Source organism: Eumetopias jubatus, unplaced genomic scaffold (assembly GCF_037043125.1).
Source record: "Eumetopias jubatus isolate StellerSeaLion01/CBP00866 unplaced genomic scaffold, mEumJub1_p1.0 scaffold_2, whole genome shotgun sequence".
In the NCBI taxonomy this organism is placed as follows: domain Eukaryota; kingdom Metazoa; phylum Chordata; class Mammalia; order Carnivora; family Otariidae; genus Eumetopias; species Eumetopias jubatus.
The window spans coordinates 27,172,511-27,199,058 of NW_028274808.1; the positions used below are offsets into that span (position 1 = coordinate 27,172,511).

At 36.1% G+C, this 26,548-nt stretch overlaps 1 protein-coding gene across 1 annotated transcript in view; it reads left to right on the forward strand.

Moving 5' to 3' along the window:
• Nucleotides 1-26,548, forward strand: part of TNKS (tankyrase) — a 202,611-nt gene that overhangs the window by 120,339 nt on the left and 55,724 nt on the right. The window contains exons 6-11 of the mRNA XM_028087573.2: nt 14,552-14,646; nt 16,118-16,184; nt 16,481-16,667; nt 20,928-21,049; nt 22,556-22,647; nt 22,739-22,817. Coding sequence (XP_027943374.1) covers nt 14,552-14,646; nt 16,118-16,184; nt 16,481-16,667; nt 20,928-21,049; nt 22,556-22,647; nt 22,739-22,817 — 642 coding nt within the window. The remainder of the gene's footprint in view (nt 1-14,551; nt 14,647-16,117; nt 16,185-16,480; nt 16,668-20,927; nt 21,050-22,555; nt 22,648-22,738; nt 22,818-26,548) is intronic.

Below are 26,548 nucleotides of genomic sequence, written 5' to 3' on the forward strand. Positions count from 1 at the left end.
TTTCTTGCCTACTTATGATGGCATATATTGTATAAAATCTTTATGCTTGTGTATATTCGTTTTGTAACAATAAGGGCTTGAAAATGTCTTTTTTATTTTTCATTAGGGAATCGCTTCTACTAAAACAGTCTCTATTTTGTCAAGCATGACATTTCTACTGGTGAGGGTAATTAGTACCCATGCCAACTATGCTCTGTTTCTCTCTTTGAGAAAAGAATTTTTAGTAGAAAGGGACCTGTGTTAAAAAGCAGGTGGTAAAACAGGAGTTCATTTTAGCTCTGCTTAGCCACCCTCCTCCTAACTTTGGTTTCTCCTACATCCATATCCAAAAAGCATGTTTCCCACAGTTGTCAACATTAGACTAGTTACTAGGTGAGGGATAGAAAAGGAGTGAGTACTAAATCATTTTGCTGTGAGTATGATTCATTGCTAAAATTTGATTTAGAAGCCTGGTTACGAAAGTGACACTTAAGCGTATTCTTTTAGGGCGCCTGGGTGGCTCAGATGGTTAAGCGTCTGCCTTTGGCTCACGTCATGATCCCAGAGTCCTGAGATCGAGTCCCACATCGGGCTCCCTGCTCCTTGGGAGCCTGCTTCTCCCTCTGCCTCTCTCTCTCTCTCTCTCTCTTTCTGTCTCTCATGAATAAATAAAAATAAAAGCTTTAAAAACAAAGCGTATTCTTTTAAAATGGCAAGAATCTAAGTTTAAAGTGCTCTTTCTGCCTCTACAAGTAAACCAAACATTATAGGGTAGAGTAGATTAGAGCTGCAACATTCACTTGAAAAACATCCATCTGGTAGAGTGGCAAGGGCAGAGGATGTGGAAGAAACACACAAAGTAGCTTCCGGGGTGTTGCCCGTGTCCACGTTCTGTGGTTGAGTTGGGATGGTGGACAGTGTTATTCACATATTTTCATGTATCAATTAACTGCCTGATGAAGATATTTAAAAATAGCCCGATAATGATTCTGATTTGATATGGTCTCTTTGGTTTAAACTCTTGGGTTAACATCAGGTAACAGCAAAGTATTCAAAAAAAGTTCTTAAATCCTTTTAGTGAAGGGTGAACCTTAATGGGTAAAAAGCCTTGCTTAGGGACAAAGAGAAGTCTGATTTCAGAAACTTCTGGCCTGATGAGAAGCAGCAAAAAGGGAAGAGTTAATTATGGACTTAAGAACTTTGAGATTATCTGTAGCTTTGAATGAGCATTATTAGGAACTGTGGTCTGGCCATAATACAAAACCAATATAAACTGTTAATTTCTTAATTCATTTTGTACCAGTTACCTGGTATCCCAGCTCCCATTGCCATACCGTAGATTGGGTGGCTTAAACAACGAATTAGTTTCTCAGTTCTGGAGGCTGGGAAGGCCAAGATCAAGGTTTCAGCATGGTCAATGTTTCATGAGGGGCTCTCCTGGCTTGTGGATAGCTGCCTTCTTGCTGAGAGAGAAAGCAAGTTCTTGGATGTCTGTTCTTTATAAGGGCACTAACCCCATCATGAGGACCGCACTTCATGACCTTACCTAACCCTACCTACCTCCTTCGGGTCCTGTCTCCAAGTACCACCGCATTAGGGTTAGGGCTTCAAGATATGAATTTCCCAGGGTGGGCATGGACACAAAACACTCAGTCTGTAACACCTGGTTATTTTCGTATCACTACCTTTTTAAAAAATACTTCTTTTCTAATAATTGCTCAGGAAGCCTGCTTCCCTCCCCCACCCCCGTGCATATTCATCCATTTACTTACTTGCTCAATTAAATTAGAATTATAAAGGAAATTTTCAAAAATATCAAAAATTCCCATAATATTCTTTTTTTAGAAAGATTGTTTTCAGTGACTAATAAGAAAATGTCTTTCTCTACTGAGAACAGCATCAGTAGTAAAACTTCAGAAACAGCACTATGAATACCATGCATAATTATTTGAAATGCATATTTCAAATTAGGAAATTTGAAAATAGACAAACTCTAAATATAAAACATTTCATATATTGATTTTCCTTTTGTGAAGATAGTAACATGATAATACCCTACTCTGAGTACTGTAAAAATGCCCACTGAAGTAATCTCCTAGTTTCAGAGAGGGTTCAGTACCTCATAGAATTGGGGAAGGGGCTTTGGGCAGGGAACAGAACTAGGCTCTCTGCTCTTGGCTAGTTTTGGCTGCCAAATTCGCATACACAAGCTCAGAAACAGCAAGGACTTTATCACTGAAGGAACTTTGAGGTGATAGCATATCTCCCAAATCCTAGAGCTCTTAACAACATTAAAATCAGCTACAGGAATTTCTCCCAGTTCGCACAGTTAAAATGACTATTTAATGATCTAACGCGGAATGATTCCCTCATAAATAATCTTTAGTTGCCAATGTAACTTGTGACCTGTTTCAAGAATAAGTCAACTATCTGTTGAATGTTAGTTAAAATCTTTGATGTCTACATTTTAAAACCTGAGATTGTGAATATTAATTATACAAAGGAATTCCTGCGAGGTGTGAGTAGTGTGAAAAATTTGCTGCTTAAGGTATAAAGCATCAGGTTCGTATCAGACATGAAACCTGGTTTCCATTAAGTCTGCTAGCTGTTTCTCATTAAACAGTACAAAATTCATGTTGCACCTTCCGAGAGTGCTAAGCATTCTTTTCCCCCCTCCCATACAATCCCAGTGAGAGGAAGCTAGAAACTCATTTTCATGCATGCATTTCGGTTCTGCTGAATCTGAGGCTGGAAAAGAGAAAAACAAATTTCTGGCTGTTGAAGAATCCCCTTGGAGTTTCCATGATGAGAACGTTAAGTTAAAATTGAATTAAGTTGGCATTCAGAACTTTATTCACACAAAGATTCCTCTGTGGATTTCTTTTTCTTTCTTGTATGCTCCTTTCCTTTCCCCTCTCCTTCTCTCCCCAATACATACACTTAAAGATAGTCCTTTACAGTCTCAATTTAAAAATAAATTTTTACTATATAAGGCAGCTGAAGCACAGAAACTTTATTTTATAAGATATTTCATAAATTCTCCAAATTTCAAATGCCTTAGGTTCCTTCCTAAAGATGACATGTGTTACGTCGGAAGAATATCCTCTCTGGGGCTGGAAAATATCAGTCATATTTACCTCTGTTCATGTAGCCTATCTAGAATTCAGAGAATCTTATTTGGAGGAGAATTTAAATGGCAGTTAGTCCAACCTCCCGGTGCAGTGTTGGAACCCTTCACTATGAGAACTCTGACAGATGGCCATCTGGCTCTGCTTGAATACATTTAAAAAAAAAAAAAAAAAAAGCTCACTGGTTTGGATCAGACCATATCTGACTTAGTGCTGAACTTACAGTTGCACACATTAGGGAGGTATATTGACTAGCCAGAGGGTGACCAGGAAGGTATTCAAAATTACTCTGGAAAAAGCAGTTGAGGCAACTGCAGGGGTTCAGTTCGAGAGACCAAATGACTGTCTGTTAGAGATATGTAGGAAAAAACACTAGGAAAGACGCAGATAAATTGTCTTGTCCGGTTTCAATTTCCTGTTATTCTTTCTTGTCCTCTAATACTTACTATTCTAGACAACTATTGTTAAGAAGTCCTACATTTGAGTAGGACTTCATCCAGTGGGATGGTCGCACTCTCATCATTCATGGGATTTCACATATAGTACCCTGTGGATCAGTGCTGAGATAGCTAGAGCTACCAACGTGACCCCTGCCCACCAGGAGTTCCTCTTCCTGCCACTCATCTGTGCTAGTCCCTTTCTGAACATGCTATCCAGAACCTGAGCAGCCAGCCAGAGGAAAAGAAGGAAAGCAGAATGGGAATTCTGAGGTCAGACTGTCTGGATTTGATCTCTGGCTCTATTAACTTGCTGTATTAATCTCCCTGTTCCTCAGTTTCCCCCTTTATATGGAGATTACAATAGTTTCTAGCTCTGGTAATCGATTTGTAAAGTAAATACGAGTCAATACAAGTTAATCACATACAATACGTATAGTACATTTTGAAAAGTGCATGGTACCTAGAAAGTCTCTAGTAGATTTTAGCTATTATTTTCAATAAACAACTTCGCATTTTCAAAATATCTTCTATTTCATTTTAGCCTGAAAATAACTTGGTGAGGAAACTGGTATGATTGTCAGCTAACTTCCCCTATTACAGAGACTGTGACTGAAAAACATTAGTATGTTAAACACTCTTAGGCTCTAGGAGTGGTATCATGTCTATTATTGCAAAGTAATACTCCTGATATAGTCCACTGTGATGAAACCATATATGTATTTAGCTCGAGGTACTGTGCTTTAGAGAACCATTGATCATGAGGCCCAGGACCAGACAAAAAGATTGGAAAAGAAAACATTACTGTAGGAGGATCAAGTAATATGTAATCTGTAGAAGAAACAAGTTAAAGGAGACCGAGTTTTTGAAAAAGGTATGAATAAAATATCTTTTTAGAAAAGTTTTGTTTTTACTTGGGTCCATCAGTTTTTATTCCCCAGATAGTTTCTTTTTTAAATTCTCTTTATAAAAGCCCAAGAATTGAGAAACTTCAAGGAGATTGTCTAATCTTCATTATGGTACTGCTCTAAATCTCCCTCGAAAGACAGGCATCAGTGATGGACTCATGCCCGTATTGATTCTCTAGCTTGCAAGTTGTTTTGATTTTGATTAAAGTATCACTGTCTCAAAGAGGTTCTTAGGTATACCTAGCAAGCAGATTGATCATGTCTCTCTGCCTGAAAGAAACTTAATAAGCTCTGATTATGTGGTTATTGTATTTTCCAGGGAATTTTATATTAATGGCTGATAATAGTATTTTATTTGTAGAAGGGAAATACTGATCTGTCTCAACCAAATGATAAGTTTGAGGTGTTTTTTAAGATAGCCAGAGCAGAGATGGAACCTGACTGTCAACTTCTAGACAATGAGTAAATAATCATGGTACAGCTAGCTACACAGCGGAAATACTATACAAGGAATAAGATAAACTTATATACACTAATACTTTAAGAGAAAAAGAGCAAATTGCAGAAGAGTATAATATGATCCATTTGTGTGACCAAAACAACAGCAAAAAGAACTTAGAAAAACATGTTCATGTACACAGAAAAAAATCTCAAATGATACTTGTGCATCTATAAACAATGGTTACCTTCAGGAAAGGAGTTTGTTGAGCTAGGGGAAGAAGTAGAGAGAACATTTTACTTTATATTATTTTAGAGGGAATACATTATTTTTATATCTTAAAAGGGAATTCTATTGGGGAGGGAATGGTGAGTAAAGGTAACTGATAATTGAGACCAGTTAAAACTGAGAAAATACATATGTAATACCTCATTTTTGGAACCATATCTGAAAAGTATGTTTTTATAAAAAAGTGGAAATAAGTATTGGAATTTTTAAGTGTAATGATCCTCTGTTTGTTCATATATACTTTATAAAAGGATGGCAGGAAGTTAAGAAAATTACAAGGATGATGTCTGGAATTCACAGGTCACAGAGGTGGTAATTGCAAAACTGATGGTACACAGAGCAATCTTATCACGAAAAGTAGAATATCCAGACATAATATGTCCCCTGAGACAATGCTGTAGGAAGTACTGTCTATGAAGTATTCTTGCTGAAGAAGTTTCTAGTGAAAAGAGGAAGTTCCGATTTACGTGAAACACAGAAAATGGAAATAGGCACAAGGGAAATCGTCACATAGGACAGGGAACAACTAACAAGCTCTCTTCAACAAGTCAGGATCATGAAAAAAGAAAAAAGGAGAGATGAAGACTGTTGTAGATGTAGGGAAACTTAATGGCACAAGAACCAAAAGAATTGATCCTGACATCCAGCGAACCAACTTTAGAAAGTTTTTCAGACAATTAGGAAAGGTGCTTCATTATGGGTATTAGATGGATTTACCACTATTTTTGTTAAATGTAATAACTTTGGGTTTTAAATGAAAATGCCCATAATTTTTAGGGACACCTATGAAAATATGTAAGGGCGAGATGTTAACAGTGTCTTGAGTTTGCTTCAGAACACTTCAGTGGGAAAAATAAAAGATAGAAAAAGAGATGGCAGATGCCAGTGTCACGAAGTCTTAATAATTAATGATTGTTGAATCTGGGTGATGTTTACATGCATGTTCGAGTGCTGAAAAGATCATAAAGTTTTATCTGATGAAGCCATTTTTGTAACTGTAGCAAGAGCAAGAGGCTGGAGGAAGAGCTTGAAGAGTATGTGGAGCTTAGATGGACTGAGAAAGACTGCACTGGAATCTTTTAAAGGAATTGTTTGAAAGGAAAGAGAAGTATCCTTTGTTATCTCGTGAGCCAACTTTTAATAGGATTCTTTTCCTAGTTTGGCAGAGGAATAAGTCTTTCTTTATTCAGAATGCCTGTGTGCGCTTGCACGTAGGCACGCATATACAGACACACACACAATTTTCTGACTTGGGACAGCTCCAGGAACCAGGAAACTCATTCAGCATTAAGCTAGAGTAGGGTGACCAGGCATCCCCGTTTGCCTGGGATGAATGGGTTTCTTGGGACCAGGAAAATCTTGGGCAAACGGGGATGAGGTAGTCACTGCAGTCTGGAAAATTCCAGAGGATTTGATCGAGGTCAAACTGGGCCTTTATCTTAATGAAAACCAAAATACACTATATATCATGAGGTTAGATAGCTTTCCGATGACTTGCATCATGGCTTCACAGTTGTGGTTTTGTTCTTTCCTAGGAAATGCATCACATATCACTCAGGCCTGTGTTGAAATGTTGGTGTAAATCTTTCACACAAATTTAAAGTCAAATTCACCAAACTGGGTTTTTCATGTCCTCTGTTCCCTTTTAGTAATGTAAATCAAAAGCTGACAATAACTTTCATTTTTTAATACCCTACTAAGTATAAGGTACTGTGTTAAGCCTTCAAACATAAAATTAAGACATATTCTCTGTTCTCATGAGCTCAGGGTAGATTAGAGGAGATAAATAAATAATTACTATATATTATTTTGTGACAAGTGTTATAGTAAAAGATTGTGGCAAATAGTTTTAGGACCAGTCTTTGGCAATCTTTTTTATATTTTATTTGCAAGATATTGTCCAAAGACAGAACAAGAGGAGAAGAGATAATTATTTGGAGTATTGCTCTTTTGTTTTTGTTTTTTTTTAAGATTTATTTATTTATTTATTTGCCAGGGAGAGAGAGAGTGAAAGAGCACAAGCAGGGGGTAGGCAGAGGTAGAGGGAGAAGCAGACTCCCCACTGAGCAGGGGATCAAGTCCCTGCATCAATGCGGGACTCCATCCCAGAATCCTGGGATCATGACCTGAGCCGAAGGCAGATGCTTAACCGACTGAGCCACCCAGGTGTCCCAAGGAGTATTGGTATTTTGGAATCTCATCTTAAAATCTTATCTAAGGAATGTCCCAGTGTGTGCTTTATAAAAATGGAATAACAACAGTCTTAAGAAATTAAGAATTTTTATATTTTATGCTTTTTAGATGAACAGTGTTACAAAGATTGGGATATATTCTGTATGGTAATGGTTAAACTTCCAAAGCTTTCTTAGCACTGTCAGATCAAGGAATGCTTTCCCCTGTACCCAGCAGTCATTTTTGAGAGAGCAATGTGTGTTTTGTGTTAAAATGTAAATGCTAAAATTCCTCTGGGGTTGACTATGTGTAATAATGCATTTAAATCTTAAGACATAGTTATCATGATTTTTTTTGCTCAATGGAAAGAAAAAAAGATTTAGAAATTAAATTTTTTTTAATTTTATTTATTTGACAGAGAGAGCACAAGCAGAGGGGGAGAGAGGGAGAAGCAGGCTCCCTGCTGAGCAAGGAGCCCGATGTGGGACTCGATCCCAGGACCCTGGGATCATGACCCGGGCCGAAGGCAGCCGCTTAACCAACTGAGCCACCCAGGTGTCCCTAGAAATTAAATTTTTCTATTCTGGGCACATAATAATATATAGGTCTTTGAAAGCTGATAGCTGCCTTATGAATCCATAAGATTCTTTTATTTTGACATTTAACCCCTTCCATTGTTGTTTGGATTTGTTAAGATGTCACATGTGAAATTAAATTTAAGTGGGAGAATATTTTGTTACTGGTAGGTCTTTAATTTTTTCAGAAGGTATTTCACTTATTAGTACAATCTAATTCCCAGTCGTTTCAGCTAATTAGTAATTAGGGCATTTGAGCCATGTGGAGTGAACCAGGGGGAGTAGAGTAAAAGATGAGGTTGGAAAGTTGGAGAGTAGTACTGGGAGAGATTTTTTATGGCCTTCTAGATCATTATATAGACTTAGCTTTTACTTAGAGTGAGATGAAGAGCCATTGGAAGATTCCGAGCAGAGGACTGGTATATCTAACTGGTATATTTTAACAGGATCACTCTGCTGCTATGTTGCATGGACTCTGAGGGGATTATGCTGGAAGCAAGAATGCCCAATAGAAGGCTGTCACAACTCAGCCAGCTGAGAGAGGATGGGGACTTAGACCAGGCCTATGGCAGAGAAGTGATTGGATTCTGGAGACATTTTGGAGATAATGCCAACAGAAATATTCTCACCTCAGTGAGCACAGTGTGTGAGAGAAAGACGGTAATCAGGAAAAACTCAAAGCTCTTGACCTCTGTAACAAAAAGGATAGAGTTGCTATTAACAGCAATAGGAAATTGTTCCTTATAGGTTTTGGAGGAATACTAGAAGCTCACTTGTGGACATGATGAGCATGAGATGTCTCCTGTATATCCTTGTGGTGATGTCAAGTAGGAAGTTAGATTATGAGAGTTGGGAGTTCAGCAAAGAAGACTGAGCTGGAGATATGATTGAGGAGTCGTCAGTGTATAAAGGTTATTTAAATCCATAGGACTGCATGAGATCACCAAAGGAATGAGTATAGATAATGAAGAAAAGAGATTTAAGGACACAGTCCTGGAGTACTCCAATTTCAAGAAAATGAGGAGCAACCAGAAAAAAAGAGTAAGGAGTAACCAGTGAAGTAGGTCTTGGTGTCCTAGATACCAAGGAGAAAAATATTTCAAGAAGGAGGAAATGATCAGCTATGTCAAATAGTCCCAATACCTAAAGTAAGGTGAGGATTGATAAATGACCATAAAGAAATAACTTCTAAGTATGTAAGATACTTAATAAGGTGATAATAAGTAGTTAACTACTATTTGTCGTGCTTTTTCTGTGTGATACTGTATTAAGTGCTTTATACAGTTTTCTGTCATCCATAAAATAGCCTTAAATGGTAGGAGTTACAATTCTCATTTTACAGACATTGGAAGGCAAGGCTCCAAGACACTGAGAAATTAGTCCAAAGTCATATACCTTGTAAATCTGCAAGGCAGGAATGCAAACCCCGAATGTAAAAGCCTTTACTCATTTCCTTATATTTTGCCGCCTGGACTTAGGTTAAGGTTGCAGCCACAACTTTTGAACAGGACTGTCGCTTGTTACTATTCACTCCGCATGTATGTGTTGGGTAAGTTAAAGCTCTCTTACATGCTTTTTTCTGTGCTGCAAATCTATATCATAAAAGGCAAGGATAGATATATATGTTTGTTTGTTTGTTTTCTTATGGCTGATTCCAAGAAGAAAACTTTGGATTATGAGATTTCCTTAAGTAAGAATTCCTTTTTCTATAAATATTTTACAATATGAAATATCAGCAATATCATTCTCTTACAGCAGAAAAAAGTAGTTTTTATATTTGCAACTGTTCCATACTTTATCACTCCTCATGCTTGGCTTTTAAATATTCCAACGAAAAATCTGTTTTAAGAGTAAATCGAAGATGTACCTACCAACTGGTGGTGATTGCTGGCCTGTGTATGATGATGTCTTAAATGTTTGCTTCTTGTGTTTACTAGTTGCAACCACAAAATTACCAAGTAACATGTGTGAATATTTTACAAATGGGTCTGCTTGATTTTTTTCAAAGCCTACATTACACTCTGTTAATTATCCTAGCATTTAGAAAATTACTTTTATCATTACTTTGCCATTTGGCAATTGAGGTATAAAGTTGGCACTGTGTGTTAACCATTCATTAAATTTAGCCCTAGACCACATGATTTTAATTGCTTTGCATCAGAAGATAGTAGTTTGGTATATACCTACTGAACTTTTTTCTACAAGAAAAACCTCTGGGATCTTAGTAATGTATGCTTATTCAAATCATCCTTTGTTCTTAATTTTTACTTTTTCTTTTCGTTTTCTACCATTTCCTCAAATTTATTGCATGCATTTTAGAGATTTGTATGTGCCTTCTAGTGATACTATTAAGTTTGCATAATTAGCATCCACATTGGAACTACTACTTGGAAAGGCTCATCTAGCTTATTCTGTACTTACTCTCCCTGTGAATTTACTCCCTTAAGAGCTCAGCTACCTCTCCTTAGGCCCTGCTACCATTTTGCCAACTGACATTATCTTTCCTCCATTAGTCCTGCAGTCTTCAGTTCGGGTCCTCTGCCATCAGAGTTGCACCCCACCCCCAGTTATTCTCTGTGGAGTAACTACAGCGATCCTTCCAAAACTGCAGTCTTAAGTAATTGCTGCTTCAGGTTCTTCAGAGGTTTCCCATTGTTCTTAGAGTCTCCCCCAGTCTCACATATTACACTTAGCCACTGAGATTTTTTTCATTCCTCCGTGTCTGGTGGGTATTAATATGTGCTCTTCGTACTACCTGGAATAAAGTTCCCCATCCTTTTACCTCAGGGATTTCTGTTTATCCTCATGTCTCCCCTCAGGGAAACAGTTCTTCTGAGAATCTTCCCTAACGGCCTTCCCTTCCACTGGCCTCCAGAGTGGTTTAAGTATGCAGCCTCTAGCCTCTTATGACATCCTGAACTTCCCTTCCTACAGTATTTGTCACATTTAATAGTAGTTGTCTGCTTTCTCTGGTCGATTCCTCAGAACCTAGACTTTTGTTTCCTCATCTTTGGCCTTCTGAAGAATTAGTATATATGTATATCATTTAGGGACTCATGTTTTGGAGGAATAAGAAGATTCATGAAGGCAAAGTATTGACCTTTCTTGTTTCCCATGTTACCTCTAGCACTTAGTATGCTGCCAAATACATTGCAGATGCTAAAGTATTTTATTTTTTAAATTTTATTGACTTATTTTAGGGAGAGAGCATGGGGGCGGGGAGGGGCAGAGGGAGAGGGAGAGGGGCTTAAGCAGACTCTGAGCTGAGCGTGGAGCCCAGTGCAGGGCTTGATCTCACGACCTTGAGATCATGACCTGAGCCAAAACCAAGAGTTGGACACTTAATCGACTGCGTGACCCAGGCACCCCAATGCTACATCATTTTATAACCAAATTTGTGTTCAGCCTTCGCTCCTTGAATTCTAGTTGGTCTAACCATAATCACTATGGTGTCAGATAGGCACTTCAAATTCGATAAACCCAAACCTCAAAATCTTTCCCTCTGGCTTCCTCTTCTCTCCTCCCTTCCCTTTCCCAACCTATATCCTTCCTTTCTTTTCATCTGTCACTGACATTTTTGAACTGGAACTGCTGTATCCTTTACTGCCTGCATCAGTCAGTTATCAGATTCTATCAATTCTGCTTTCTAATAGTTTTTGACACTCACTCCTCAACTCTGTTTCTTTCACAACTGCTTTATTTCAAGCCTCCTGTCACTTCCTACCTTGTCAATTACAGTCTTCTAATTTACCTAATTATAGTAATTTAGAAACTAAATATATAACCATTTTCAGAGCACTATAAATAATTTTTAGTCTCAATGATTTTTAAAAATTCAGAAACTAAGTATTTTTTCTTATGTTTTATCCTTCTAAATAAGCAGTTAAGGTGTGTGTATATGTATTCATCCATTTAGGGACTTAGTTCATTTTTAAGAATAAGAAAAACTTATTAAATCAACTGTATTTGAACAAAATTTTGCAAAAGATTCTTAATATGAAAAGGGAAAATCTTTTTGTGCATCAGTAATGAAGATGTCACTTTTTTCATATAATATTAGATGTCAGCTAAGTCCTGTAAAAGAGCCTACATCCAAAGCCGTCATTGTCTCTGGAGGGAGCTTCCCTACTGCATTGTAAAGTCCAATTCAGTCCTGAAGGTGGGCCAAGATGGAGTAACAGAAACTAGTTTTACCTTCCCTCTTGAAATAATTAAAAAAAAAAAAAAAAGCTAAACAAAATATATGAAACAACGGTTTTCAGAAATTAGACATCAGGCAGTACATGGAAGTGATCCCTGAGAGTTAAGCATTAAATAAACCGAGTTGTGTGATTGCTCTAAGCTTACTGCCTAGAAAGCATTTCCAGTCCTTAAATTGGAGAGAGGAGGCCCAGGAGGAGCCCAGTGGTCTCCCTGAATAAGAAGGTGGAATTAGGAGCTTGAGGAGACTGTGTGGCAAGAGTTAGCCGGTAGAGGGCCAGTGAAAGGAGAGCTCCAGAGATCTGCAAAGTTCCCTGGACTGTCTTCAGCTGAGTGCCCATTAACAGGAGTCTGAGGAAGCCACACAGGGTGATAAAAAGAACCACTGAAAGAGAATTAGAGGTAGCAACCCTGGCAAGTCAAGTCACACCGCATCTGTGATCGTTTCTGGTGCTACCAGCCAGACTTGGACAAACTTCCTAATTCATTAGCTACTATAGAGTACTCAGAAGGGTCATACCTCACTGGAAGGGGAAATTAGTCCTAGTCTGAAGGCTGCTCTGGTTCTGTTTAACAAAGCTAAGAACAAGCTTTGAAAGCAACCTAATATATATATAATTGGGGTCCCTAAAGGGACAGTGGTGGGAGAGAGGGCAGAAAAAAATATTTGAAAAAATAATAGAATATTTTCCAAATTTGGTGAAAACTCTGAACCACAGATCTAAGAAGCCCAGCAAGCCCCGAGCATCACAAAAGGAGAAGACGGAGAAGGGGCAGCAGCAGAAGGGCATACCAGTGTACTTCACAATCAAATTGCTTAAAGCCAGTGATAAAGAGAAAATATTCAAGTATCCAAAAGAGACGCCACATGTACAAATGAACAAACATAAGGGCGTTGGCAAATTTCTAGTCCAAAATGATACAAACCAGAAGATAGTGAAGCACCATCTTTAAAATGTTAAAGGAGGGGGAGAAACAGTTTTGAAAATAACTTGATATTTCCTGGCAGTATTATTTGCAATAACATTCGACATGTGTCTGGAAGCAGAAATTTGGATGGGCAAGTTGTTTAATGATGCAGAAATTTTAATCATCTATTTTTATATGACATTTTACATTTTACAAGTGTTTATATATGAAAGAAAACCTTCTCTTAGCACATTTTTGAGGTAGCTAGGATGGATGATTTTATCTCTGTTTTACACATGAAGAGGCTGAGATGTATAGGTAAGATGACTTTCACAGTTTCATAAGATCCAGGAATATAATCAGGTTTCCTGACTTCCTCTTTGGGACTCTCTTCTAATCTACTTGGTCTCCTCATTATTAGCTGTGTACTGCTCAAAACTACTACCTAAACTTAGAGACTGCCAAAATATATAAAATATATGGCATGGCTTGAAAGCAATAATACTACATACAGTATTTAGTGATTCTTTTGTATCTTGCCATTTATAGTATTTGAAGAAAAGAAATTGAAAATCTTACTAAATATCAAGGCCCAAAAAGAAGACAGGAAAAATGAGAGTACATTAAGGTATATTAGACCCTGTGTGAAAAGCTGTTACAGTATCTGAACTTTAAGTAAATGAACAAAGGTGGAAAAATTGCAATGGTTGCAGAGAACCTTTTAATTGATGTTATTTCCTTTTTTAAAAAAAGTTTGATTATTTTAATTACCACATTAAATATGAGCAGAGAACCATTTAATAACTTGGTTCAAATTAATGTGGCAGAAATTAGTGGGGAAGAAACTGTATTTTATATTTATACTGCATATATAGTACATAAAACAGAAGAATTAAATACTATCCTGTCAGTGTCATTGCATCCGATACAGCAAATTAATTTTGACCCATTGCTAAGAGCCACATGGAATGAATATGGTCCATTGTCCTTTTTGTTGCCACTAAAGTTTCTTTAAATTATTCTTTAGAGAGGCTTTTTAACCTTCTTATTCAAGAGAAATTTTGAGAGCCAGCTCTTTAGGGAAGGACTTATGCTAGAATTGGGATTGAAATGCTCAGACTTGAAAAGTGGGCAGGATTTAAGTAGGATAAGGAAGAATGTTTTTGGTTATGAGGAATATGAACCCTGACAAGTCTTCTCAGAACGCTGACAATGAATGGTTCCTGTTGGAAAGAAGTAAGAAATAAAGTAGAGAAGGTAGGGTTGGGCTAGATTACTGAAGGCCTTAAAAAACAAGTAGGAGAAATAGGTGAATGACACTGAAGTTAGAATTTCCTCCTGAGATGAGTGAATTGTCTCTCATCCAGTTATAAACTGTGACCTTCTGGCACTTCAACTCAACGTTTTCTGTGTATGTTAACATTTACTGTATTTCAATCTAAGTAAACACCGATGAAATGACAAAGGGAGAATGATTTACCTCAGGAGGGGATGTGTTTTTCTTTTTCTTTTCTAGTCTACCCCTCTACATCTAGCAGCGGGTTACAACAGAGTTCGGATAGTGCAGCTTCTTCTCCAGCATGGTGCTGATGTTCACGCAAAAGACAAAGGGTAGGTGTGTTGATTTATTCCCTTGAATGGTTTCATCCAGGAATCGTTATGCTTTGTTTTCAGCATCCGAAACACTGAAGTTTTTGTGCACGGGACAAAGTCACCTATCCCATTTCTTTGAAGCTTGGGTAGCATGTTTGCAACTTTGGTTTGACTTCATTTTCATGGTCTACTTATTAAAGAGGCTTTCTCATGGTAGTGGCCTAAATTAGTTAAATTTTATCAATTTCTATTATTTGAAGTTAAAATTTACTTCTCTCGATTACATTTATTATTTTTCCACTCAAGTGGCATTCCGGAAAGGGAGATAAAACAAATTGAAAATTCTGATAAGTCAGTAACATAGCTATCCTATTCATCTGGCATGTAAGAATCATCTTTTATTAATAAACCAAAATCATAAGTTTATAATATTCTAATTTGGTTTTTATCCGGATAAAGTCTTGGACATCTGAACTGAGAAAACATACGAAGGTTGATATGGGAATGGGGGGAGAGGGGAGGGACTATTAAGAAAGCATTGAAGTCATTTATTTTATGAAGAGGTGAATTTTAGAAAATTTTGTATCTGTTTCCTATCTAGTCTTTAAGGGGACCTATGAAGTAAGTCTGCTCCTGTGTAATAGGCTAACATTTCTTATTGTCCCACCTTAAGATCTAAAAGATACTTGACCTTACCGCCCAGGTAAAGTAGGTCCATATTACACTCCTGTGATTGGCAGCATAAAGAAGAGAAGCCCTGGAGGGAGGAGGGTTTCTTTTGCTTTGCCTCTCTGCATGTCAGAAAACATGGAAACGAAGAAACAACTCAGCATTTGAGACGGTGATCAGAGAGAGAATCGAGCATTTCACATCTGCTCTCTCTGTGCTTCTCTCTTGCCTGCGCCAGCTGTCGTGCTGTACATGACTGGTGTCCCCAAAGCATAGGGGCATACATGCCTGATGCTCTTGCACATCTCGGTTCCCTTATGCATGTCCAAAAACAGATGGGTGTATGACGGGTGAGTCATGAAGAGAAGTACACCACAAAAATGGGAGTCTTTGACTCATGCAGAATAGTACTTGCACATGCAAGTTATAGTAGTTTGGCTATTTCATTCTTATGCTGGAAATTACCTTCAAAGTGAAATAAAGTGGTGGGAATATTTCAGCTGACTCTCAAAGAACATTTTTCTATGGTACTTGATCTGTAAAGCATGCAGTGGTCAATTAGCACATGTTCTTCCTTTTACTTAAATACTTTTCTAATTGGTATTTTTATCATTTATTTAGGGATTATACACACAAGACACAGGGTAAATACAAAAGGTTAAACATTAGCTACACTTTATATCCTCTTATTAAATACTGTGAGATATTTTTAATACCATTATATTGGACTCTATTAGGATGTTGTCTTCTAGCACTTCTTGGATAAATGACTGTACATTATTTGAAATTGCAATACCTTAATTTGCCTTTCTTCATTTAGTGGACTTGTGCCTCTTCATAATGCGTGTTCATATGGACATTATGAAGTCACAGAACTGCTACTAAAGGTAAGAGAAATTTTAAAATACTGAATATTACTTGCCTTTTTTCTAACTTGTCATAAGTTTTCACGTGATTTGTGGGCCAGTTAAGAGTTTTAAAAAAATAAAAAATTTTTTAAAAAATATCACTGTTGCCTTAAAGTTTTTAGAACACTCACTTTATTTTAAATTGTTTTTAAAAACTGAAATTAAAGAAAGTAAAACACTTATTGACATTTCGAAGAGTCATCGCTGAAATTTACAGTGAAATAAATGTCTTCAGCGAAATGATTACTGACCTAAAACTTTTTTTCTCGATTCAGCATGGAGCTTGTGTTAATGCTATGGATCTCTGGCAGTTCACTCCACTCCATGAGGCTGCTTCCAAGAATCGTGTGGAAGTCTGCTCTTTGCTACTTAGCCATGGTGCCGATCCTACGTTAGTCAATTGCCATGGCAAAAGTGCTGTAGATATGGCTCCAACTCCTGAGCTCCGGGAGAGATTGACTTGTATGTATTTATATCCCAAACTCAATATTGCTTGCTGTAAATTAGAATATCTCATTTTTGTTTAGTTATTAAACTGGTCTTTTGTCCCACTTAAATACTAACCTTCTGTTCTTACATATACACTAGTTTATAATCCTCATTTCTGATCCTGTACTTTTCTTTTAAGGCTAATGAGGGCGAGTCAATCAATAACCATTTATTGCATGCTTACTATGTGCCAGGTACCGGAAATACAACAGCGTACAAACCAGAAAAAAATTCCCTGAGCTCACAGAGTTTATATTCTTATACTATGGGTAATAATATTTGATTATCTAACATTATTGAGCCCTCACTGTTTCTCAAGCCCTGCAGGATTGTACAGTCACGTTTCTATTTCTTATGTGTGTTTTAGCCCAAGTGCAGTCACTTTCCCCAATTTGAATAAGATCCTGTTTATGATTTGGTGGAAGTAATATTCTCAAATGCTGATACATATTACCTCTATATACATGTGCATGTTTTTTAGATAAACTTTTTGTTTTGGAATAGTTTTAGATTTACAGAAAAATTATAAAAATAGTAGAGAGAGTTATATATTCCATATCCAGTTTGCCCTCCTATCAACATCTTATATTAGTATGACATACTTGCCATAATTAGTGAACCAGTATTGATGTATTATTAACTAAAGACCATACTCTACTCAGATTTCCTCAGTTTTTACCTGAAGTCTTTCTTCTGTTCCAGGATCTCATTCAGGATACCACATAACATTTACTTGTCATATCGAATACTGAGATACATTTAATTCTGCCTGTGGGCATTACAGGTTTAAATTAAACTAGGCATCACCTACCTAATATTTAACTGGTCCCCTGGTTGGTATTCTCTCTCAGGATTCTAAGAATCAGGTAACTGGACTTAAATGCCTGAAGAAAATCTTTAAATGATAACTTAAGAAAAAGGCAGAGTCAAAATGATGATAATGTCATTTAAACTTAAGCAGATTTTATCTTCCTTAACTAAAAATTTAAACTTATTTTGGTACTGGAACAGATGACATCAACGAGATTACAGGCCAGCACAAACCACATTATAACTAGGCAGATGTCTTAGCGGTGAATCCTTGTAGAAACGCCTTTATTCTCCCTCCCATTCATATGACCCTTGTCATATGTTATCTTGCATTATATAGTTCCTTCTTCTATGTGTACGTTCTGTCTTCCCAGTGAAATTTAAATTCTTAGAAAGATTTTTCATTTTATTATTGTCTTCTTAGCACCTGCACAATGCTTTGTTACCTAATAAAAACGTCTTAATGGTATTTGTGTTTGGGCCCATCTATCTACCTACCCTCAACCCAGCACAGTGCATTGTGCACTATGCACAGCGGATTTATTGAATTGAAACTTTTTTTTTTATCTTTTTCTAATTTCCTTCTTTTAGTTTATACCCAGGGCTCAGCTTTATCCCCTGTCACCTTTAACTTCTTTTTCCTTTCAAACATTTTGCCAATTACGAGTATTATTTTGAGTTTTTGTAGCGTATTTCACTGGACTCTCTGATTCCACTGTACACATTACGATTTAATGGAAATTTGTATAGTTTTGTAAAAGAAGTTCCCTGATTATTTTTCAACCTTCTCAGTATTTTTTATTTTATTAAATAAGATTCTACCAAGGAATTATTTGAAGAAAAGGATTTAACAAAGTTGGAACTGCTCTAACTCTGGTTTTCATCATCATGTCCACTGCTTTACACTAGGCATTCACAATTACAGAGGTCTTTTCAAGAAAATTATACAAGAAACAAAGAAAAACAATATTTTGATCATACCCATGGTTATAACATTTTCATTACACACATTTTTTTTTCTGCTCTTCTCTCTCTCTCTCTTTTTTTAATATGTTGTTTCCATGAAGCCAAATGAACAAGGTAGTTTGGATTCTGCACATACTAGAGGTGAAAATACTGAAAGTATCTTTCATTCTTGTTTCAAAATGCATTTGAAAAGAGAAACTTTTAAGGCATTTTATAAATACTAAGTTTTCAGGGTAAGTTTGAGTAATTTGCAGTTTTACTGCCTTTTTAGCTACTTAAGTACTTCCTTGAGGTTTTTAAAAACAAACCTTTATGTAACCTTTGCATTTAGAGGGACCATTATATTGTTGATAGATTTTCCATTCTCTGGGTTTTTTTTTTTATTCTTGAGTATACATCAATAAAATATATTGACTTTGAAAGTCAATTTGGGCAGGAATCTTTACTTTTTTTCTGAAGGCAAAAAAAAGGAAATATTTTACTTCTTGTTGTTTGATAATATTGTGTTGTTTAATTGGGTTATTATTTAATCCAATTTCTTGATTTCCTTAGTACTGCAGTCTTATTGTTTATGTTTTTCATAAATTTGCCCATTTAATTTTTTTCTGAGTACTTTTCCTGAACTTAAAGGAGTAATTGAAAAAGTAGAATTGCTTTTATCATTTTGATATTCATAGAACATTTGTCAGAGAAAAAGCCAGTATGATTTGGACTCAGTTTACATTTTTCTAGACTTTCTAGACAAAGCAAAATTGTACTTTTTATTTGAAATCAGTTCTCAATACCTCACTTTCCTTTGTAATTGTCAGAATCCTGCTCCTTATATATGGCAGTTTGTAATTCTTTCACTTGATTTATCCCTAATTTTATCATTAAAATGAAAATCTATAATTTTGTTATTTGAAAATACTGGTTTACTTTTATTTCATTTGAACTTGACTTTGAGTTTCTGAAGTTTCAAATTCCTATACTGTGAGGAATTTAGCAATGATAAGGTACCACTAAACAAGAGGTTTTATAAAAATGGTTTTTCCCTTGAACCTGCCATGACTTATAAATATTCAGCATTGACGCAACAAATTGAATACATACTATGCTATATACCAAGCAGTATGCTAAGTGATACAACTACCATAGCAAGTAAGGTTTTGTGATATGTCCTGTGATAGAAGGCTAAATGCAAGTGCAATGGACTTCATAAGAAGGAATCCTAACCCAATAATGAGGAACATCAGGAAGGCTTATCCAGAGTATCTAATTAGAGACCTTGAACAATAATAGTAGTAATTAAGGCGTGTGTGTGTGTGTGTGTGTGTGTGTGTCTTTTTCTGTCTTTTGAGGGACAGAGGGGAGTGAGATGGGGAAGTCAGGAGAGGAGAGAGAGGAAAAGAAAGGAATTCAGTAGTAGGCAGGTGCAAAGACCTGTAATGGGCCAAGGATTGCTATGTAATGTATTGGGTTACATATCAGTTGTATCTTTTTAGAACAATTGTCAACTTTTTGTTAGCAAGTGGTTATATCAAAATACAAACCAGAATTATAAAATAGAAAAAATGACTATAAGTTTTTAATTAGAGTATTGGAGTTTTATTTATGCTGTTAATTTAGGAATCACTTTTGAAAGAAATCTCATACAAATAATAAATAAAATATTAATTGTTCTTTGAAAAATTATCAAACTCTGGCACTTCCCCATAGTTCAGTTCTTCCCTTTTCTATGCTAAAACTATTAATATTTTGGTGACTATTTCTCTAAGTGCCTTTTTGGTACCATTTCTTTTTTTTTTTTTTTTGAAGATTTTATTTATTTGAGAGAGAGAGAATGAGATAGAGAGAGCATGGGCGGGGGAGGGTCAGAGGGAGAAGCAGACTCCCCGCTGAGCAGGGAGCCCGATGTGGGACTCGATCCCGGGACTCCAGGATCATGACCTGAGCCAAAGGCAGTCACTTAACCAACTGAGCCTCCCAGGCACCCCTGGTACCATTTCCTATATTTAGTTGTGGAGGCAATGGTAGTAGTAACAATACAAAAAAATTGGGTCAACCTGTCTTCCCTCTTTTACTGCTTGAATTTTCATTTAATTATATATACTTTCATGATAGTATGTACAGACCTCTCTTCTTTAAGAGCTATAAAGTATTCCAGTGTATGTCTGTTTATAACTGGTTCCCATTTGGTGGACATTTTTGGTTGCATGTTTTAAAACTTAGCTGGCATGAGTATCTTTGTATGTGTATCTTTATGAATTCTGAGAGTATAAAAGTCTTATTTCAGTGCATACACTTTACAAAAGTTTTCATTAACTATACAGCCTTTGCACCTTTATCGTCCTATCTGTTGCTGCTATTGGTAAAATAGAGCAATATGTAAAATTAATAATTTTCTGATTTGTAATCATGCTAAAATGATTTTTACAAATTTTAAATCTTTTATGTCAACCATTATTTCATTAACAGATGAATTTAAAGGTCATTCTTTACTCCAAGCGGCCAGAGAAGCAGACTTAGCCAAAGTTAAAAAAACACTCGCTTTGGAAATCATTAATTTCAAACAACCACAGTCTCATGAAACTGCGCTGGTAAGATTTTATTGTTAATACATTCCTTAGGTCTATAATAGTAGTGGAGGCACAAAGTATGATTTTCATTTCAGAAACCTTAAAGTAACTTTAGTATCTGAAATGCCAGGAATTGCCATCTTAATGTTGCTTGCATTGATTTTTAAATTTGGTTCAGGAAATGATTGCTTTCATGGGTGAGGGAATAGACATTTGCTCACCCTTGATTTGGGAATTATTTTTACCTTTGTCTTTACCCAACCATATTATAACAAATCAACTTTTGTGGCCAATTCTTTCATAAAATACAAGATGTGATTTTCTTTTTAGAATCTTTTTTTTTTTTTATGGTTGCTAGGTAAAGACTATTTGTTTTCCGTAGAAGATTAAAGTATTTTCAAAGGTACTTGCATCATCCTCTGGAGCAATGATCCGAAGAATTATTCTTAATTATAAGAATAATTATACTTCTTAACTATACAAAGAATTACTACATTCATTATAGAAAAATGATAAGATTATGAATTGTTTGTTCCAGACTGTACAAATTGCTTTTTAAACTATTCACGTTTTTTCTTCTAATGTACTTTCAGAAAGATTAGCTTATTTTCCTTGTCATTGACCACATTTAGTTTCAGATATAGGGCTGGTAAAATTATTCCTGAAGTCAGAATTTAAACATACACAGTGCCTCTATCACAGACCTAAATATGCCTCAGTTAACATTCCCACATATATCTGGCACAAAAAAAGTCAAGCTGTAGTCAATTCTTGCTGAAAATGACATTAAAAGAGTCGACAAACTGAAATGGGCCAACTGTATGTATACTTAAATACATGGCTCTCGAACTGGGGGTTCAGATATGTTCACGCTCTCCAGCATTATGCCAGGAGATACGTAAAGCAGCAGAGTAAACCTGACCTGCTTTTTTGGAGTGTTTGTTTTATTCATTAGTAAGTAGGTTTTTACTCTTAAAATTTTAATACAAACATTTATATAAAACAAAGTTGAATACAAAAATTGTATAAATATAGGATAAAACATAAAATTTCTGAGAATACATCTTCCGCTAAGCTCCTTCAAGTCTGTTGCCTTCTTGCCTGTCCCTGGGCATACAGGCTTATAGTGCTAGGAGTAGCTGTGGGGCAGTTTGAGAACTGTTGATTTATGTGGCTGATAACCTAATGAAGGATTGACTAATTCAGGTAAGGGTATTTGTAGCTTTGGAGAGGCAGCATTCTGATACCTTCAAATAAGTATATATTGGATAATTATTTATTGGCCAGAGGAAAAGAAACAAAGTCTCTCTTAATGCTTAACTAAGATAATTTCACCTTGGTTTAAAGGCGTATGTCTTATGAATACTTCCAGTATATTTAGAAAGAATTTGGTCATCTCCATAATGTGAAATATATAAGTATGTTTTGACAGAACAATATTCTAAATAGTCAGCAGATGCTATTTAATTCCGGTATCTCTTTTAAATAGAAGTTTATTTTATTAACTTAGTTGTGTTTACTTTACAGCACTGTGCTGTGGCCTCCCTGCATCCCAAACGAAAACAAGTGACAGAACTATTACTTAGAAAAGGAGCGAATGTTAATGAAAAGAATAAAGAGTAAGTGTAATTGCAGAGGGAGTAGTTTGGTTTTTAAAGGGGAAATGCAACAAAATTAGGAAATTTCCTTTTCCTTTTCTCCTCTCCATAGTTTCATGACTCCCCTGCACGTCGCAGCAGAAAGAGCTCACAATGACGTCATGGAAGTGCTGCATAAGCATGGAGCAAAGGTAAGACACACACCTGAAATAAAATGTCAGACTTAGAATTGAGAAGCCTAGCTGCTCTTAAGACTCTTACTGTTCTCTCTGATTTTCCTGGAGAAATGAGTTTTGTAAAGGACTGTTACCGTGTATTTGAAGTCACCTATTCTCTTTTAAAGCTGATTTAAATCTTGTTACTAATAAAAATAATTACCTGTGTTTTATTGTACTTTACTGCCATTCTTCTGTAAAGCAAAAAAATGTAGCTGCGGTCTTATCATTCAAAATTCATTTAACTTTACATTGTTTTACAATAATACTGGAATTGATAGATTTTGATAGTCAACATCATTGATGGTTTATCAGAATAATTGATGTAAATGATAGTCAGAATATTGCTACTTATTCTAAAGAACATTTTTGTTCCTTCAAACTGGTAGTGATAGTAATTTTCTCAAATAACCTCAACACTGAAGAAATATGAATTTTTGGGGTAACGATTTTTGTTGGCATTGTCTGAGATTATGAATTGCTTGAGGGAGGAAGGAAGCAAACTGGTTGTTTTTCAGAGGTGACTTGAAATTGGAAATTTTTAAATCCTCAAGAGTATGTATTTTAAAGCAGAAGTCTCCAAAGTAGACACTCTGTGGAACATACAAGATGAGCCATTGGGGACAGGAAAAAATATTAGAATTTTAATTTATTAAGATAGTAATTTCTTTATTTCTGAATAAAGAAATTAACATCTACTAATATTCAATACACAGATTTATGCTGGCTCCCTCATTAGGTCCATGTGTCAGCCTGTCAGTCAGCTCAAGGTGTTTCCTGAGGAAGAATGGGAGTCTGAGTAGCAAGGGATTGACACTGACAAACTCACTCATCTATTCACTTTCAGCCTGTTGTGACATACTGCACTTTACGCATGCCTAAATGGGTAGATTTATGGGTACTATCCTAAATGGTAGATCCTTCATAAATAACATTGTTGGTAATCCGAGGAAAGCATAAAGAGATTATCTGGCTAATTTCATGAATTAGTATTTTCAGGAATTGTCATACTTAGTTGTGCTTTTTTTTTTTTAATGAAAATAAGAGGATTGACAATTTGTCATCATCTGTGATGACAAATGGCATGTGTGTAGGTATCTTTTACTTGTATGTAGGTACTTTTTAAAAAAAGAAATATAGTCAAACCCTTGAAGGCAAATATTACATATTTTGTGCATATTTGAGTAAATGGGAAAGTGACGCATTTTTAAAGAAACTTCAAAAAATGAAGAAGACATTTGAGAATAGATTTTTAGAAAATGTCCACTGTTTTGTGAATTTTTTTTTTGCCAAAAAAATGGTGTAAATGTATCACCCAGCTGTTTCATCTACATATAATTAAAAAACTTGAAATCAGAATTTTCTAACCTGTTTTAAAGTGTTTCTTAATTTGTGTTTAGGTGGTTTTTGAACCTATTAGAAAACATCAAGAAAGATGCAATTTACTAGCAGAATTTCAATTAAAACCTTAGCAAAATTAGTAAATTACATTAAAAATAAACATTTTGGGGCGCCTGGGTGGCTCAGTCGGTTAAGCGGCTGCCTTCGGCTCAGGTCATGATCCCAGGGTCCTGGGATCGAGCCCCATGTCCGGCTCCCTGCTCAGCAGAGAACCTGCTTCTCCCTCTCCCTCTGCCTGCCACTCTGTCTACCTGTGCTCTCTATCTCTCTGTCAAATAAATAAATAAAATCTTTTAAAAAATAAATAAATAAATAAATAAACATTTTTATTTAGGGGCGCCTGGGTGGCTCAGATGGTTAAGTGTCTGCCTTCGGCTCAGGTCATGATCCCAGGGTCCTGGGATCGAGCCCCACATCGGGCTCCTGGCTCAGCGAAGAGCCTGCTTCTCCCTCTCCCTCTGCCTCTCTCCCGGCTCATGCTCTCTCTCTCTCTCTCTCTCTCTGTATCTCTGCATCTCAGATGAATAAATAAAATCTTTGAAAAAAAAAAAACATTTTTATTTAGTAGGTATTGCTAACAATGCACATTTTCCCAGTGGCTCTACATGTCTCAGTCACATCTTTTGAGCTAATGTGATCAGTGGGACAAGCTATTGAAAATGAACTTAGAATCAGACCCTCAAATCTACCTCACAATTTTTTACAAGATTTTTTTAAGGTTTTTTTAATGGAGCCAAAAGATATTTTCTAAATTAGTAATTAAAATATTTTTAAAGTTTTAATTGTTTCATCTCTTTCCCATCCTTTTAATTCGCTTTTTATGTAATTTTTACATGTATCTATTATGTATTATATAGCATTGTTTGTTACAATTTACAGATGAGCACATATATTTATTGAACGAGTTCTCAAAACATTTTTTCACTCATAAGGTTCACGATCCAAAAATTTGGGTACCCTTGCTTTAAAAGGACGATTGGTGTTTTTATTTAAAAAGGTGAGGGTGAACTGGAACAAAAGGGAACAGAGTTCTAAGATTTATTACCTACTTTGAGGGTACGACTAGGGCATTGTTGTATAAGTCATGTCTAGTTGCTCTGTCAAGCAGAAAATCCTAAGCTAAGTGGGCTCTCTGCTACACTTAAGAGCATTGTATGTTTATCATGGACCTATTTTTAAAAATAGCTTATAGCATTTATAATGTTCTTGTTCTTGAAAAACCATGAATAATGCCCTTCATTTTTGGAAAATATCTATTTGTTGTCTCCCATGAGTCATTTTGTTTCATGAAATTTCAATGAAAAATAACATTATTTTATAAGCTGTCCCAGTCAGCATTACTCGAGGTCTGTGGTTCTCAATCTTTTTCAGCTCTTCGTGTTCACAGTACATTCTCATCAATAATGTCTCAATCCATCACTGGAGCATGTGTAATTTTAAACACCTTATCAGTGATAGAGAATGACTTTTAGACTAGTTTACCCTCCTTAGCCCTTCCACTACAGTTGATCTAAATCGAGAACTCCTACTATTAGGCACTTTAAAATAGAAAAAAAAATCATATTTAATCAGGGTTATGAACCAATAAATACCAATTGCCATCCTCCCATTCACTTACTCCCTGGTTCCAAAGCAGGCTGCTTTCTGTCAGGGTTGGTTTATCTGGTGGCTAATGTGTTAGTAAAAACTTACTGTAAAAACCCAGCTTAGCTACTGTTGAGCCCCAGTGTTTGCTTGGTTAGTGTCCTTTCTGGAGAACTCATGGTTTCAATTTGATTTTTAGACAATTTATGCTTTCCATTTGCTTCTAAAAGCACCTTCTGAATGAGGTGCTTGAATTAGGACTCAGCCCCCTTGTGCTGTCTCCACCATCCTGCTTCCTGCCCCTCCTCATGTCAAGTTCCCGAGCTAAGCCTAGTAAATCAGAAAAGGCAGAGAATTTGATAGGGAGATCTAATACCATTAACTAATTTGTCTTACTTAGACAGATAGAACTTAGTAATATTTACATAAGCCAAAACTTTCCTTTGCTCAAAGCTTGATGATAAATACAAAGTTCAGGTTCACCATGCATGTTAAACTAAACATATTGTGAATATAACATAGACAGACATATTTTTCAGTTTACAGTCCTCCACTTTCTAGTTTTGTGAGCTTGAACTTAATTTCCTGGAACCTTAATTGACTTATCAGTGATATGTGGGTGTTAATACCTCCTCTGTGAGCATTTGTGTGTGTGTGTGTGTGTGTGTGTAAAAATTAAATGAGCTATGTATATATAGGTATATAGTTTAGTACCTGGCATA